The following is a 16,121-nucleotide window of genomic DNA, read 5'->3' on the forward strand; positions in this document are numbered from 1 at the left end:
TCAAGAGCATAGACAGTAAAAGAAATGGACGAACAGACTCCGTCGTTTTCAATGGGAGGGCACTGAGTCAAATAGAACGATTTTTCAGTTGGTCCCTCCAGTACTGCGCAGACTCACACTTAACTTCGTGACGTTAGCCATCAAACTGAATCTTGTAACTCATATGATAGATACACAGAAATTCTTCTCACACTTCCTTCGCCTTCAAAATGTATGTATTATTAATATCATCCTCACCAAGTCGTGTTAATGTTGAAGCTACCACACATGATCGATCATCTTCAAAAACAGTCATGCTAAAACAAAACAAAAAAGTTATAGCCTTGAAGCTAATCTTCTTTCCACTTTTCCGACCTACGGTCAATCCATCTAAAACCTCTGAAATGATTAGTGCCGTTTAAAAAAAAAATAGGTTTACTTTTTTATTATTATTAGGTTGCCTCTGTGTAATGCTTTACCTTACATACGGTCGTGTATGCTAGGTTTTGTTTATGAGTTACCGTCATAGACAGTAAGGTGGACTGAGCTTCTTATCCAAACAATACGGTTATCTCCCTACGGCGCGAAAGAGAGATTACGTCAAAGCTAGCTTCCCTCCAACCGAACAAGCTAACCATTCTTCTTACGGGTAACCAACGTTACGGACGAGGTAGTGGAGTCTGTTTTGCCTTTGTAGTGTTTATGTAGATTACACAGAAGCTACAATATCGGCACAGGATATATGTTATATGAAGTTATGGTATTTCAAAAAAATCATAGAATGAATGTACTTCTATGGGAGTTAGCAGAGAGGTGGTCCCTCCAGCCTACGTCGATTCTTCTACTTCCGGGAATTCGCCTGCCCCCTTGGTCAAGAGCGTGCAGATTAGCTTCGGCATGTTAGCATACGCCATTTTCAAATATGGCGCTGCATGGAGCATTTGGAACCAGCTCCATGCACGAAAATCCATGTTGGGCACGAGCTCTCATGCGCGTACATGTTGGTGGGCGGGTACCTATCCGGCGGCTACAGCCAAACGTTATTCAGTGCGTATTTCTTGAGGATCCTATGAGAAGACGTGCATATTATGGTTGTTTATCCATCATATGACAAATAAACAAATAAAGAAAATTGTATTGATCTTGTTTCGTTGTTGTTTGTCCCGAACAAACGTAGCCCAAACATGATTTAAGACAATAAATTACACAACAGCGGCATAAAGACCTTGTCTCGTTCACTCAAAAAAATGAAATCTCACTATTGTTCATCTTAATAAATCCTCTTTCGTAGGATTTACAGAACAAAATTAGGTTTCTAAGGTGAAATTGAGTTAGTTGTGTTATTTCAAATCAATAATGCGTTTTTGCTGATTAACTTAACATGTTTGCATTGGATCTACACAACTTTCTTGAACAAAACGCATTAGATTAGGAAATTTGTCCCTCTATAGTTGCCGTAGCATTATTTCACAATTTATGAGGACCATGGTGAGGACTCCGCCAGTGACGGTTGAGAAAGTGAAGCTCCGCCATTTTTTCCTTGCTTACTCACGGAACATTTTTGGATCCTGTAATTGCAAGGTATGTATTTGTTGCTGTTCATTGTGTTTTTGTTTTGAGTTTAGCGAGTTTGTCGTAACAACAACTTAAATAATCATTTTAGTAGATCTTATAGTGTACATGTGTTACTAAACTCGAGCAGCTAGCTTCTAATGTTAGCTACTAAATCTGTCATGGTGGCTGGCGAGTTAAGTCATCTCAGGCTAGAATTCTATCATGTTTCCCAGTTTAGTTTTACTCCCTACTGAAGATAGACAGGGGTGGTGCCTTGATGGGGTTATTTCATATAAACCACAATTGAATGTTCATAGAAGTGCCAAGGTCAAGACAACTTCATGTATTTAACTGGTAAGATAAGATAGCAGCTATCGTTAGCCCCATACAAACCCTGCCTGGGTTTATGTGAATACTAATTGTTGGATCAGTATCGGAAAAGTTTAATGTTTAAACGTAACTGTTAGGTGCACCCCACTCTGTTTGACCAAATTATCCTTGTGTGTCATGAACAATTATGCAGGCTCTAAAGTCCATCAAGAAACATTTTAATCATTTTAATGTTCGTGTAGCAAACTCTGCCATCTTGCTTAGTCTCTCTGTAGCTGCTAACATTAGCCACGTGTAGCTGCAAGTACAGCAGTTGCAGGAACATCAGACTTGTCATTATTTTTGTTATCATAGGCTACTTGGCTCTCATCCGGCTTATATATCAGTTAAAGAAAGCAAATGGCAGTTTCTTGCATGGGAACTTGTCAATTTTAAGCACACACATTTGTTCTCAACCACTATATTCGGGAGGTAAATAATTTCACATTTGTCATGCTAGAAGCTGCCTACTCTTCAATGTTTGAATGATTTGTTAATCACAAACAAGTAACTAATTAAATCACAAACAAGCCAATCTAATTAAAGGTTATCTTCCTAGTTCAATTTTATTAAAATTCTCAATTGATTCTGTGATCTAATATTATTATAGTTTTACACATTTTAGTGTAAATTTGTTGAGTTTGATATAGCTGCTACTTTCTCTTTCTCCCCACAGGCCTTTATGTGGCAGTGCAAAGAGCGCAAGACCGGAGTGTCATCAAGGTCTCATTTATTGAAGTATTACAGGTTAGCTCATGGTCACTTTGGTCACAGACACCCATGCCATATGCTAATTGTAATTCTTTCTGTATTTCCAAATGCTGGGTTGTATTGTTACTTGTTCTTCCTATCTCCTCTCCCCTCATAACGTTGTCAGAATGTCAGAACTCGACATCAACTGCTCCAGGCTGTCTGCTGTGTGTGCATAGGAAGGGAGGAGATCATGGCTGCCATTGACCAGGTTAGTGAGAAGTTGTTTTGTGCCTCCCACTTTGAAAACCTGTGATCCAATATTAAGCCATGAGCTACCGGACCTTACCATGCAACTGCTAACTTTTTTTGAAAGGTCTTACCTTGCTGACATGAATTTGAAAGTTAACATTGACATAGGGGTGTACTGCCTGTTTCAACCCCATGAATAGATTTACATTGAAGATCAGTGCGTTCCAAAAATCTCTCTTAACATTTAACATTGGGGGTTGCATGGTAAGGCATGTTAAACATTAAGATACTTAATTTGTAAATGTAAGTTGTATGTTCATTTCCCTATTTTGCAGAATCATACCATTGGCTTGTTGAGAACTTGCAACCTGAAAGCACTTGTGTACGAAGGCTCGGAGAAACTCATAAAGGAATACCTGGTAAGTGTAAATTAATATCAAAAAAACAGTAAAGCATTACAGCAGCGAGAGTAGGAGTGGTACGTCTAGTGGCAAGATGGGTATGAATGAATATGGCTTCTTATATTATTTTAGTACCCATGGACATTTCCTTGTTCATGTTTCGGTGCTTGTAATGTTTTGTTAAGTCTGTCTATATGCATATTAAAGCAGAATGCATGTTACAGCAGAACAAGTCACCATTGGTCTGTTTGTCACTGACCATGCATACACCCTTTACAGACAAAGCTTCCTAGTCTGTGTTGGTAAAATGTCACCCAAAGTTTTAATCTTTGGTTAACTAGCTTTTGAGTTAAAAGAAATCATAGACGTTAGAGGGATTTGGGAGAGCAGAGAGTCTAAAGCAATGGTTCGGAGTGAATTTCACCCTAGGGTCATTTGCACGATGACCACGAGCCAAACACACCCCCAGAAGCTTTTTTCCCTTGGTCGAACATTGGTCAAGTTCGCACTATCAGTCTATGTTTCAGCCCAATGGCTTAGCATTAGCACTTTTGAAACCAGAAGTGTATCTCGTAAATTACCCCACTAAAATGTCCGGAATATTACCAAACTTCTACAGTAGTACAAAAAGGGTCTGTAAACAACACCTACTGCAACGATACGTCGACGTCACTTTGTGATTTGGGAAAAGCCCGTAGAAAGTCCTGGCAGAAAGCGATGCATAAGTTTTATAAATGCTTGTATTTTCAGGTCAACACTTATTGACCTGAAAATACAATTTCATATATCATCCAGTTATCAATATATGACTATGGAGTGTTGAATTCACTAGCTTTTCCTTTACACGTGTGAATTTCGCAAAGCACTTTTACGGGCTTTTCACAAATCACAGAAGTGATGTTGACGTAGCGGTAGCAGCAGAAGCTTTCAGGCAAGTGTTATTTAAATAAACTCCTGGTGTAGGCTACTTACAAACTTTCGACCAAAGGGAAAAAAGCTACTGGGGGGGGGGGGGGGGGGGGTTGGCACTCGCAATGATCATGCAAATGACCCAAGGGTGAAATTCACTCAGAACCATTGCTTTAATTTAAAGGAGATGGGAGATGTGAGGTTAATCCACTGAATTCAAACATATCTAAAGACATATACTTTTGTTTGAAAAGTCATCAATTAAATGTATTTTTTTTGGTCTGTGGTAAAGGATGCTGACTGATGCCCAGAGCCAGATGGAGAAAACCACCATCGGGATCTTTGCAATCAAACATGAGGGTGCCAATGCCTCCACTAGAAGATATAGTTGAATCACTAACAATGTAACTGTTCATTGCATTTCTATTTTACTAAAAAATGTCCCTGATGGTTTGATGAGAATGGAGCTAAATAAATGCAAATTTGTTTTGAAGACCGTGTGTCTGTTTGCTATTTGAACACATTTGTTCAATTTTATTTAGAAATGTTATGCAGAACAAATTCAACTTGTTTACTTTGGATTTACTTAAGAACTTTGTTTTTTGGATGAGTTTACTTAAGAAAGTTTTGTCAAGTGTGGTTCCACGTAACTGTATCACTTAAACTTAAATTAATATGGATGTGTGCTAGATATCTTTTTAACTTAAATTAATTGAACCTAACAATGTGACTTTGATTGAACAGGACAGTATTAAGTTGAGTCAATGTAAGAATGCTGAATTAATTGAACATAACAGCATTAAGTTGGTTGAACACAGCCATATTAAGTTGGTTCAATGTAAGAATACTAAATAAAAATGAAGGAATTCAATTACTTACCATCTACTTTATTCACTCTTGTTCAGTTAATGTTATTTATTTGAGTCAATTGAAAAGAATATAGTATCTTTAGAGTTATTTAATACAGTTTCGTGGAACCACTTGACAAAACATTTTTAATTAAATCCAACAAGATATTTTTTTGAGTGTTACACCATGGGTCTCCAACACGTTGCTCTCAACCTATAGCCGCCCCCTTTGGAGCTTGCCAGAGGCTGAATCACTAGGCTACTACATTTAAACACAATTTTGCCGCGAGGCATTCCAGCCTACGAATTTAATAAAAAGTAAACCATGCATAATTAAAAAAAACTCAATTTAGGCTACTTCGCTATGCAATAAGGATTCCATTAGAGCACAGTGCACGTTCAATGAATGAAAAAGGCCTTGTCTCGCAATAAACAGCTGGAAATTCCAACACTTTTTCAACTACACGAAACTTTACAGTGATCGATCATCAAATACCCTCTAGATTTAAATGCCCATCAGCCTCAACATTTAACTATATAATACAAGTCAAAAAGTAAATTAAATCCCATACCAAAACCGAAAATCGTCTGCGTTTGATAGCTGGTATGCCGCTCCAAACAAAACGCATGTCTCACAATAACGTACAATGTAAGAAATAAAGGTCTGCCTCGAATAAGCATACCTCAAATAAATACCTGTGCTTTGCAGCCTAAGTAAATAGCAGACCCTGGACATAATTTAGGATTTACGGAAATGCAATCATACGATGTTGGACGCCTGGCGATGCTCTGGCCGTCTACTGTGCCTCTGACACCGCTGCCTCATTTGGATGGTAACTCCACAGGTGAGCGCGAAGATTGGACGTCGTGGATGCGTAAGTAAACTGTTCTTTGCTGAGTCCGCAGACAACATTCTCTTTAACCGTTACTTTACCATCTGCGGTGTACAACTCAAAGTAAAGACACCACATTTTAGATGAGTTGGGATTGTCCGCTCAGGCTGACCGTTCTGTGCGTTATCTTCAATACCAGTGGTCACCAAACTACGGCCCGCGGGCCGGATACGGCCCGCCACCTCATTTTGGGTGGCCCCCCAAAACATGTCTGTGGTATGTAGCATCCGGCCCGCACGGGAGTACGACATCGTCAAACTATAACCTCCGCAATTTCCCCCATTCATTCTCTATGGCGAGTCTTAACAGTACACATGTAATACTCTTTTTGTCCACTGGTGGTTGTTTTGGCGCTGTTTCCCGTTTGCCATCGAAAACGGAATGAAATGTACAGGCCTACCTGCAAACAATGTAAGAGGCCTATGCTGACTAACCTGACCCTAGCCAGATGAATTTCGCTCCGCCTAGCTCCACTCATCCATCTGGAACCGATCCATTGAAATGTTGCTTCAGAAGGCTGGACCTAATCAAAAAATGCTTGCATATGATTGAATAAGCCACTTGTCCGTCATCTATTGACGTGCTACTTCAACCACTCTCATCGAAGCCAACCCGTGACGCTGATAACAGTCTCACAGTCGCTTCTACGCTATGTCACATCTATGAAACTCCCGCCCTGCGTCCTGATTCGCTAAACCATAAAGTTGGTTGGAGAAATCACTCTCAATGGAAGAGGTTCCAGATGGATGTGAGTGAAGCTAGGCGGAGCTAAGCGGAACGACATTCATCTGGCTAGGGCCAGGTTATATGCTGACTGCATCAGTGCTCAAAGTATAGACCTCTGAAGTTCGCCTACAAAAAAGATCCAAAACGGCCATCTTTGCCCATATAAGGAGACCCGGTTGTTAATTGAAGCTAACTACCTATTGCAAATTGCATTGCAAGTTAGCTCTGGGGTAGCAAAAATCTAAGTGTGCCGCCTTCACTTACCGGAGATCACAGTATCTACTCGAAGGCAGAGGACAAAAGAGTGTTCAGGAAAACGTCTGCATTTTAGACTTTTTCATCCCCACGAGACTTTAACAGGTGCGATTATTTAAAATCCCCATGTTATTTTCCCATAGGAAAAATCGCCAGATACCGGATGTCAAAGATGGCAGCTTTTTTGTAGGCGAACTTCAGAGGTCTATTCTAAAAGTTTATCCATTAATTGTTAATAACTAACTAACGTCTATTCAAGTCATATTTCTGGAACTTTCTGGGATAATTATTTCTATTTTTCGTTCAAATGTTCATACAAAGAGTTCACAAAGTTCTCATAAGGTGAGTGAAAGTTAGAATGGTGGTAATTTCCGACCACTTCAGCACTTCCTAAAATTCTCAGAGTTTGAGAACTTTAAATTATTTGTAGGATATTCACAACATTTGCTGTGTTCAAAGACACAGAGTTCAGAGTTCACACATTTAATAAAATATACTTTTGGGACTCCCTGCTAATACTTTTGGGAATGCAAAAGTATTTTTATTAGTAGGCCTATTATTTAATTTGAGCTACATTTTACACTGATATGGCAATGATGGCAATATAAACACAGCTAACAATGGTATTAAATTGCAATAGCCTATGATTAAATGTAATGGAATATTCAACTAAGGTAGACTGCTGTTCACAGCACTGAGCTATTTATGGTTACTGATATACTCCGAGTTTCTGGCCCTCTCTTAGAGCCAGGCATACTGAGCTGGCCCTCGGAAGAAAAAGTTTGGGGACCACTGTTCAATACTATCTTCAATAATATTGAATATCTTCAATATAATTTTCAAAACAGGGTGGCTATTGAGGGCTCTGGCTTCAGTCATTATTGTGGCTACTAGCTATTATTGGCTTGATTTGGTCATGGGCCAACGCTAGAATACGTTTAGAGCACCCGCTATGAGATGGCAAACAATAAAATAAAAAACAAACTTTTTACAAACTGTAAAAATGCGCTACACTTGGCACTAAAAACCGAAGTTTATTTATAGTTCGACTACGGATATTTCACGTCAAGTTCGAATGCATATTTGCAGCAGGACAGCAAGCAGACCGCTCTTAGTTAGAGCCGCTGTGTTATCCAATGAAATTAAGTTGCGCTTCAGGGCGACTCCACTCGGACTCCATGCGCGTTCCCGAGCAACTTTTTCTTCTTCTTGTTACGTGGCAAGCAAAGTATGTGCATTATCGCCACCCTCTTACTGGAGGACAACTCTCTTTTTACAGAATATCCAATAAAAATCGACGTGGTTCATGCGTCATTTCCAGCTTTAGAACTTGGCGCATGGTCAGAGCCGACTGGCGCTGGATCTGAGCCCCAGTGTTCAATATGGCGTTGACTATGAATTGGCCGGATTTACTAGCCTAGCCTCCACCATTCATTTGTATGGAGGGCGGGACTTAGTCACTCTCTCCAGTTATATATAATACCTCCATGGCTGCAACGTTGGAGGTCAGTAAACATTGGTCGTATAGTGTTATCCAATTGCGTCGAAGTTCGGAATCATTCAGAGTAAACATTGGTCTAGTGTTATCCAATTGCGTGCAGTGAGATTTTCAAATGCATGCTTGGTGCTGCCCCTCAAGTTGGGCCATTACATTGTTCGTGGCCATACCCTTAATCTTTCTAGATCTGGATTTTCCAGGCTAGTATTGACCATTGGCATATTTGCTGTGTAACTCTTTACTGAGATGTAGTTGGAGGGGGAGATTGTCTGAAATCCTGAGAAGTCAGGAGTAAGGGAATTGACAAGAGTAGCCTATTGCTTGATTGTTTGACTGCATAATGAGGCATGGTGCCAAGCTCTCCATGGTGCAGCCATGTGAGCCAACATCTGAACCCATCAGACTTCAGGCGGCTGTTTGATGTGAGAACCTATATTATTATGATTGAAAACAAGAAAAGTAAACATTTCCACACGATTGCTGATTCATAACCTGGCTGACACCTTAGTTTGATTTGATTTTGAAATCATTATTTATGGAAGATAACACACATTTCCACAATAAAAGGCTGCCTCTACTCACCTTGATGTTTGTGTGTTTCTTTTGAACTGAGGCATTTATTTCCAAGCACTTTTCAGCAAAGAAATACCCTCAAGTTTGGCCCCGATCTCCCTGATGCAGATCAAATAATTAGCCAAGTCTGGTAGAGCATTGTGAAACTTTTTCCTGCAAGGTGCTGCTCAAGGAGGAAAAGTCCTGCAGTTTGGTCCAGGTCATCTTAATATCCTTCTGATGCTGAAGAACCTTACTGGAGAAGTCCTCATTCCCAAGACTACAGAGCTTCCTTCTGTAATTGACACATCTTCTACCAGAACTGATCCTTTTGCACCTGGTGCTTATCAACTATTATAGCCTACTGAATGTCCTATTCCCATTTTTAAAATCAAGAATGGCAGCAGAAAACTCCTTTTATGGATGAAATGTAGCACAGTGGTCCTGTACCACAAATGACCTTACCCATCCTCACAGCCAGTGGGTAAACATTCCACAAGTTATTGTGTAGCCTGTCCCCTATTTGAGCTTTGAGCTGTTGTGCTGGCATCCCTGCCGCTGCAGCCTGAGTAAAGGGGAGCTGCGGTCCTTAACCCCCCTTCTTTTTCTATCTTTTTGAGTTAGAACAAGGTTGACAAATTGCAAATTCAATGTGGACACTGCAGACATGTAATCAAAGTAAAATCATATCTAGATACAGTCTGGATACAAGACACATTTTAATGCCAGGTGTAAAGGACCTCAGAATTGCAGATATGAATGCCCTCATCCATTCATCTATCAGTAATCATTTGAACGTAGATCTGTTATGTTTATTAAAAGAAACTTAATTTACAGAGTGAAGAAATACAATCTAATAGTTGATTCAAGATATGGGGTACAAAAAATAAATCATGATTAAAATGAAGTGTAAAGATTAAGAGGGGAAGATGAAATCAAAGAGTCCTGAAAAATGTAAGCATTCAATTCCCAATTCCAGGCATCATTTACTTGTTGTGGAAATGACATGCTGCTGTTAGTGTTTCACACCGGAACAAAGGGCAATCCGATGACCAGGTTTCCAGTAGCATGTTTGTGCAAATTGCGGTTAACAGCTTGAAAACAGCTTCTTGAGCCTTAGTTCAGCAGCAACCCAGTTCTTAAAGATATATTTAAATATATATATTTTCTTTTTTTTTCTGTAACTTTTCAACAACGCACGCACGCACGCAAAACAGTTCAGTGTCCTCCACCTATCTCCCATCTGGATGGCCATGGTGCATCTCTGGTGTGTATGTCAACAGGACAACCATGACCCAGAGATGCAGAAGTGCCTGAAAACATTCAAATGTAAACATTATTCACTTTCATAAAGCTAAGGGTAAAAAGCACAAGCCATCACAATTTTTTTTTTACAATATTCCTTAACAACCTACTCAATAGCACTCAATGGCAAAAAGTTGGCATGTTCCTTTAAGGCATTGTTTCTCAAAGTGGGGTCCGCAAGCTATGCCAAGTGGTCCGCGAGCAGACGTGGTAAAATATAATATAGATGAGTTGTTTGCAATATTGAACCAACTTGTATGGAAATCCAAAAAGTTCTGCAACACTGTCTATGTAAGATATGCCAGTTTAAATCATATCATTCCTCTGACGCAATAAGCAAAGTGCAAAGACAATAAGCAAGGTGGTTCAGTGAGTAGGCCTATTGTGTAGACTAATATACCGTTGAAGTAGGTCTAATCTTTTTTAGGTGGTCCGTGCGTTTCTTTTTTATTGGTTAAGTGGTCCTTCATCTGAAAAAGTTTGAGAAACACTGCTTTAAGGAGATCTTTTGAAATGGAGTTTCAGACAGAAGAAGGTTAAGCAAGTTACTCACCATATAAAGTATCACAAAGACTCTGGCCATGGGGTACCGCCTCAAAAAGATTCCTAACCGAATGCTGAAAGAAAATGAGCAAAATTGGGCCTTCAAAATGAATTTAAAAAAGTTGTATGAACTACTACTTTAGGCACTGCACTGCTCCTGACATCCTCATTTCTGATTCCTTGTAAATGGCAAGTGGGCACTAGCTAATAATAAACTTTATGGTGAATCTTTACAATATGTTCTACCGTCTTAGATCTGTCCTAGAGGTACATATTAAGTATACTTATATATATGGTTCACTGTTATTATTGTAAAATTAGTCAAGTAGTACATTTTTTAAAAGAACTAACCTGAAGCGATCAATGGTGCTGGCTGCATTGCGTACTTTGCCATAGACACCAGCTCCTGAGTTGTCATGGTCAGTAAACAGAACAGGTGTGTTCCTCTGCCGCGTACCTTAAAAGGTAAATGCAAAACAAAACGTTATTAAGGTAACACATCTGAATCATCAAAAAAACTACAGAAAAATCGTGTCATGTTTCACAAGACTACATCTCCCCCCATCATCCCCCATTCTCACCAGGTCCTTCCAAGCCACTCATGTTGATGGCAGAGCCTCCGCTCTGGCCGCCCTGCACACTCTTCAGCTGCTGCTCCAGCCGCTCCAGCTGGAAGACCAGCGAGCTCTTCTCCGTGCCCAGGGCCTCCAGCATGGTCTGCTTCTGGATCAGCGTCTCCGTCAGCTGGTGCAGCCGACTCTCCAGCTCTGTCTGGCTGCTGCTGCTCAGCGCTTTATTGGTCAGCTGATAGGACAGGAGCCATACACGATGGGAATGATCACTGTGTTACTATTACAGGCCATGTTGGAATTGAGGTTTAAGGACAATATTCTGAAGTGGAAAGTCAGATGTCTATGGGTTATGTGTTTTGAGTTATGTAATGCCAAAGTATGTCTTAGTGGACCTACTTGATTCCTGAGTTTCTGGATTTCCTCCTCACGGTCTTTAATTCGACTCTGAAGGGTACTTTTAGCACGATGATGCTCCTCTTCCATGTACTGTATCTCCTGCGGCCCATCAACAACCATGCCCACAAATAAACACATACGTATGAGTATCCATTCCACACTGCACCATGCTTCTCTCCAAAAGTGAAATGTAACTTTGCATCTGTCTGTAGGAAACTAACATGTGTGAACATAGTTTTATCAGCTGGATGCCTGACCTGTTTGTAGCGCTCCACCTCCGCCTCCTGCTCCTGTCTGGCGCGGCTCTGCTGGGCTTGTTGGTCTTGCAGCTCCTGCTGCTGCTCCCGCCAAGTCTCTGCTTCTGTCAGCGCTGCCGCCTCCAGGTCCTGACAGGCACACAGGAAACACACAGCGGCGTCAATCCTATCTGTATATTTGTCTCACTATGTGGGATGTAATAGCAGAGATGGGAGTGCATCCTCACCTGGATCTCAGCCCTGAGTGTGTGCACCTGGCCCTGCAGCTTCTGCATCTCCTCCCGCTGAAGATCCTTCTCGTGCCTGAGGTCCTCCAGCTCCAGCGCCAATGACCCCGCTGACCCGCCGTCCAGCGAGTCCAGTCCAGAGCCCTCCTTCAGACTGCTGATTAGCTTCTCTTTGGACTGACACACACACACACACACACACACACACACACACACACAGAGGGAAGTTTGAAGTTAATATTTACTTTATCAGATTTCATCGCAGGTGTGCATAGGTATCCCAGGTAAAACATGTAATGGTGCAACAATAGTTTCCCAACACACAATAGCCTTTTTCCTCATCATGGTTAATGTGTAAGAAAATACTCTTTAGCTATGTGTCTAACCTGCAGGATACGTGAGGCTTTATGTTTGTAGTCCTGCAGCTCCTGTTTGGCGTTCTCGGCAGCTGTACGGGCACTCTTGGCCTGCTGCTGCTGCTCTTCAGCACGGTGCCTCTCCTCTGCCAACCGACGCTCCATGCCCGTTAGGGCCTCCGCCAGGCCTTGCTTCTCATTTTCCGCCCGCGAGAGACGGGCTGCAAACTCACTCTGTAGAAATCACAAACATTCAAGTCAAACGCCAGGACATAGATGATTCAGGAGGACAGGAGAAAGAGAGGCACGTTTGTTTAAGCTCACCTGCATCTGGCGGTAGCTGTCCTGTTCCCTCTTGACTGCTGCCTCAGCTTCCCGCACTCTGTCCTGGAGGGTATGAATTGCCTGAGAGTTCATGTTGTTGCCTTCTGAATGGTCCTGCAGGATCCTGAATATATAATCAAAAGCAACCCATTTAATCAGCTAAAAATGACATCAACTCAAAATATGGACAGTGGGTTCTCCACAGCTAACAAATCCATGCTTCACATGAACACTTTACACAATTTATCCCACTTTGTAAATGTTGCCAAGGACAATTCTGGATATATGAAATTGCCATAATAAACTAGGCGTTTAATGTCAATGATCTTTAATCACTACTATGGGCTATTGTTGCAAACTGATGTGAAATGGCATGTGGGCCCTGGGACACTTAGTCAATATCATATCTGATTCTATATCTGGACACAAACCTGGAGTTCTCATTCTGGGCTTCTTCTAAAGCGGAGTTGCGGACCTTAAGGAGCTGATCTGCCTCATCCAGCCGCACCTTCAAAACAGCCAGCTGCCCATCCTTGGCCGAGAGAGCCTCTGTGAGGTCATCAACCTGTGACCTTAACTCACGGATGGCACGATCGGTCCTGGACTGGTCTGAGTTCCATTTCTCTGTGCGTGCTCGAGCTAGATTCAGCTCTATGGGCAACAACAGAGATAAAAGACAACATGTGATAAACATGTGATGACCATTTCATATGATATGACTATTTCAAATGGCAGAGAAGTGTTGAATAGCACTATGATTGTATTTACCCTCCTGAGTGTCTTTGGCCCTCTGGATGACCGATGCCATCTCTTGGTTGAGGGAGGCCACCTCGCTGCGCAGCAGCTGGTTCTCCAGCCGTAGGTTGGACAACACTTGGCTCTGGGATTCCTCCACAGGGGCTGTTGAAGGCTCTTGGGGGGCAGGGTCCTGAGCCACAGCCAGCCCAGAGTCTGAGCTCTCTGGGGTATCTAATGGTAAGAGTGGTAGATTGTTTTGAAATAAACTCATGTTTGTTTTGAATGAACATCCTTTTTTCAAGCATTCTATTCCTGCAGTTCTAGAATACTCCTCTGATGGAATGTAGAATAAACACGTTGTACCAAAGATTCTAGAGTATTCCGCTATAACAAGGAAGCTACACCAGATGCGTAACTGAAGCACCCGGTGTAGCTTCCCTGTAAGATCTTTGCTTTGTACTAAGAAAGTAAATGAACCCAAAGGGTGTCAATGACCGTTTAACATCATCTAGTTTGTGTACATACTGGATTCCATAGTAATAATAGTCAACACGGACCACAAAACTAGGATGCTGTAAACATGACAGAAAACTGTTCATGTCCCCATTCTTCTCTTTTCCAAGTCTATGAGAAGTGACAAGAAAAAGAATAGTGCAGGCCACTTATTTGGATAATGACAGCCTTTGCTTTTAGGACTAATAAACAATAGAAGTGAAACCGATGTCAGACCACTCCAGAAAAACAGAAAACATACTACAGACACATGTATTATTATAACCTCAATGCAAAATAAGAGTTTTGTAAAAGAGGGTTATGATGAATCTTGGGCAATGGTATTCCATGATGAGTGGTGTCCAGTCCACTCAAAACATGCTCACCTTGGTTGTGATCTTTGACGGACCCATCCTCAGTCTTAACACTGTGGACACTGGCAGACAGCGAGCTAATACTAGATGTTCGAGACAGGCCTCTGGTGGAGGGGGGAGTGGAAGGGGCAGATGGTACTGCCAGTGGGGCAGCGGTGGCTGGTTCCACCTCCTCAGCAGGACCTGCCACTCGAGGGAGCTCTCGCCTCACATCCCGCCTCTCGCCCTGCGGTGGGTCAGAACTATTCAAAAACATGAAGAGGAGGTCGTCATCCACATCCTCAGTCTTCTTGGGCCGGACGAAGCCAGAGGTGGCCTTGGTGGAGCTGGCACAGGCTGAACCCAAAGGTGTGACAGTGGACACATTGGCAGTGCCTGCCAACAGCGTGGCTTTGGATTTTTTGATGTTGTCCGCAGCTGCAGAGATGAAGTCATGTCCTTTATCTTGAGAGGAGCTCTGGTATTGGTGCGGAGTGTCTGATTCTACTGTGCTGAAGCCAGCATTACTGTATTGAGATGCTTCTGCTTCGTTGTATGAGGAAGGGAAGGAGGACTTGCGACTTTGGTGCTTAGTCAATGCAGTGGCTGCCCCTTGATCGACCTTGTTCAAAAGTTCCTCAGCCTTTCCTGCTAGATCGGCAAACCAAGACATACTGCCCCCCTGATAAAATAAATATGTAATGACAATTTCGCGTGTTAGTCACTGAATAGTCACACCGCCATTGACACGAAGCATCACTGTCATGCAACACACATATTTCGAGCACAGTAATGAAAGAGATGGGTTGACAGTTTTACAACGATTAGCCTACTTCCACCCACTACAATGAATGGTTACCAGTGCTATGGTTGGCTAGCTGTTTTTGACTCACGATACCCGCCAATGAAACATGAGTCGTGAGATTGAAGTAGGACACACACTACCAAAAATGCCTGGATATGTTTCGGGATACGGTTAACGTTATATGCGTTAAGAAACAGCAACGCACTAGCTTACGTTTTCCTTCAAAGAACATAGACATTTAACTGGTTAGCACAGCTAGCAAAAGAGTGTTATGCACATGCCACACAATTTTGAACTGTTAAGCAAAACTCTTATGGTTGATTATTGAGCAAATCAGTAAGCGCTTTCCAAAGAATATCGAAAAATGTTTAACAGCGCGAAACCTCAAAACATTTCTTTCAAATCATGCCCTTACAGCTTGTCTATGTGTTAGCCTTGACGAGCTTTCATGAAACAATCATGCTAACGTTACTATACCTTTGCCGATTATCTGTTGTGAGAAATAGCAGAAACGAGGCTAATACATTCTAAAACTCAATCCAGATTAATGCCATTATTTTGGTTAATTGATATACCGTTAAGGCAAAAAAACGTAAGTTCGAGTATCATACCCTCGGTATTTATCAGACCTCTACGTCCCAAATCCTGCTTGCTTGACGTGGACCAGGAACTTCAGGAAGGACCCAAAACAAAGTGCCCGTCATATTGCCTGTTTTTTTTCTCCGTCTTGCACTGACTGCAATTGCCACTCGCACAATAATCATAGCAAGTTATGGCAAACTGATAGAACTGAAGAAAACTGATATTTTATAAAAACTGATAACTTG

At 41.6% G+C, this 16,121-nt stretch overlaps 1 protein-coding gene and 1 long non-coding RNA gene across 3 annotated transcripts; one reads left to right on the forward strand and one right to left on the reverse strand.

The window, feature by feature from the left end:
* Positions 1 to 1,217: 1,217 nt before the first annotated feature.
* Positions 1,218 to 4,636, forward strand: LOC143139428 (uncharacterized). Its single transcript, XR_012990405.1, has 5 exons — positions 1,218 to 1,560; positions 2,579 to 2,649; positions 2,780 to 2,863; positions 3,180 to 3,263; positions 4,447 to 4,636. It is a non-coding gene; the product is annotated as an uncharacterized LOC143139428 (long non-coding RNA).
* A 4,990-nt stretch (positions 4,637 to 9,626) lies between these two features.
* On the reverse strand, positions 9,627 to 15,969 carry golga5 (golgin A5). 2 transcript variants are annotated; one of them, XM_076299622.1, is made up of 13 exons: positions 15,906 to 15,969; positions 14,523 to 15,171; positions 13,675 to 13,875; positions 13,338 to 13,557; positions 12,907 to 13,030; positions 12,613 to 12,816; positions 12,227 to 12,403; positions 12,000 to 12,128; positions 11,743 to 11,841; positions 11,356 to 11,578; positions 11,126 to 11,231; positions 10,785 to 10,848; positions 9,627 to 10,239 (listed from the first exon to the last, which is right to left on the reverse strand). In XM_076299622.1, the coding sequence occupies exons 2-13, from the start codon at positions 15,160 to 15,162 to the stop codon at positions 10,159 to 10,161; spliced, it is 2,268 nt and encodes a 755-aa protein (XP_076155737.1). In that variant the 5' UTR covers positions 15,163 to 15,171; positions 15,906 to 15,969; the 3' UTR covers positions 9,627 to 10,158. The 2 variants fall into 2 exon arrangements, with proteins under 2 accessions (XP_076155737.1, XP_076155738.1); XM_076299623.1 differs by lacking the exon at positions 15,906 to 15,969 and adding an exon at positions 15,772 to 15,894.
* Positions 15,970 to 16,121: the final 152 nt, after the last annotated feature.

Source organism: Alosa pseudoharengus, unplaced genomic scaffold, assembly GCF_046254945.1.
Source record: "Alosa pseudoharengus isolate Yale_2024_CS ecotype anadromous, Long Island Sound unplaced genomic scaffold, YU_APseudo_1.1 YU_APseudo_1.1_scf_22, whole genome shotgun sequence".
Classification (NCBI taxonomy): Eukaryota; Metazoa; Chordata; class Actinopteri; order Clupeiformes; family Clupeidae; genus Alosa; species Alosa pseudoharengus.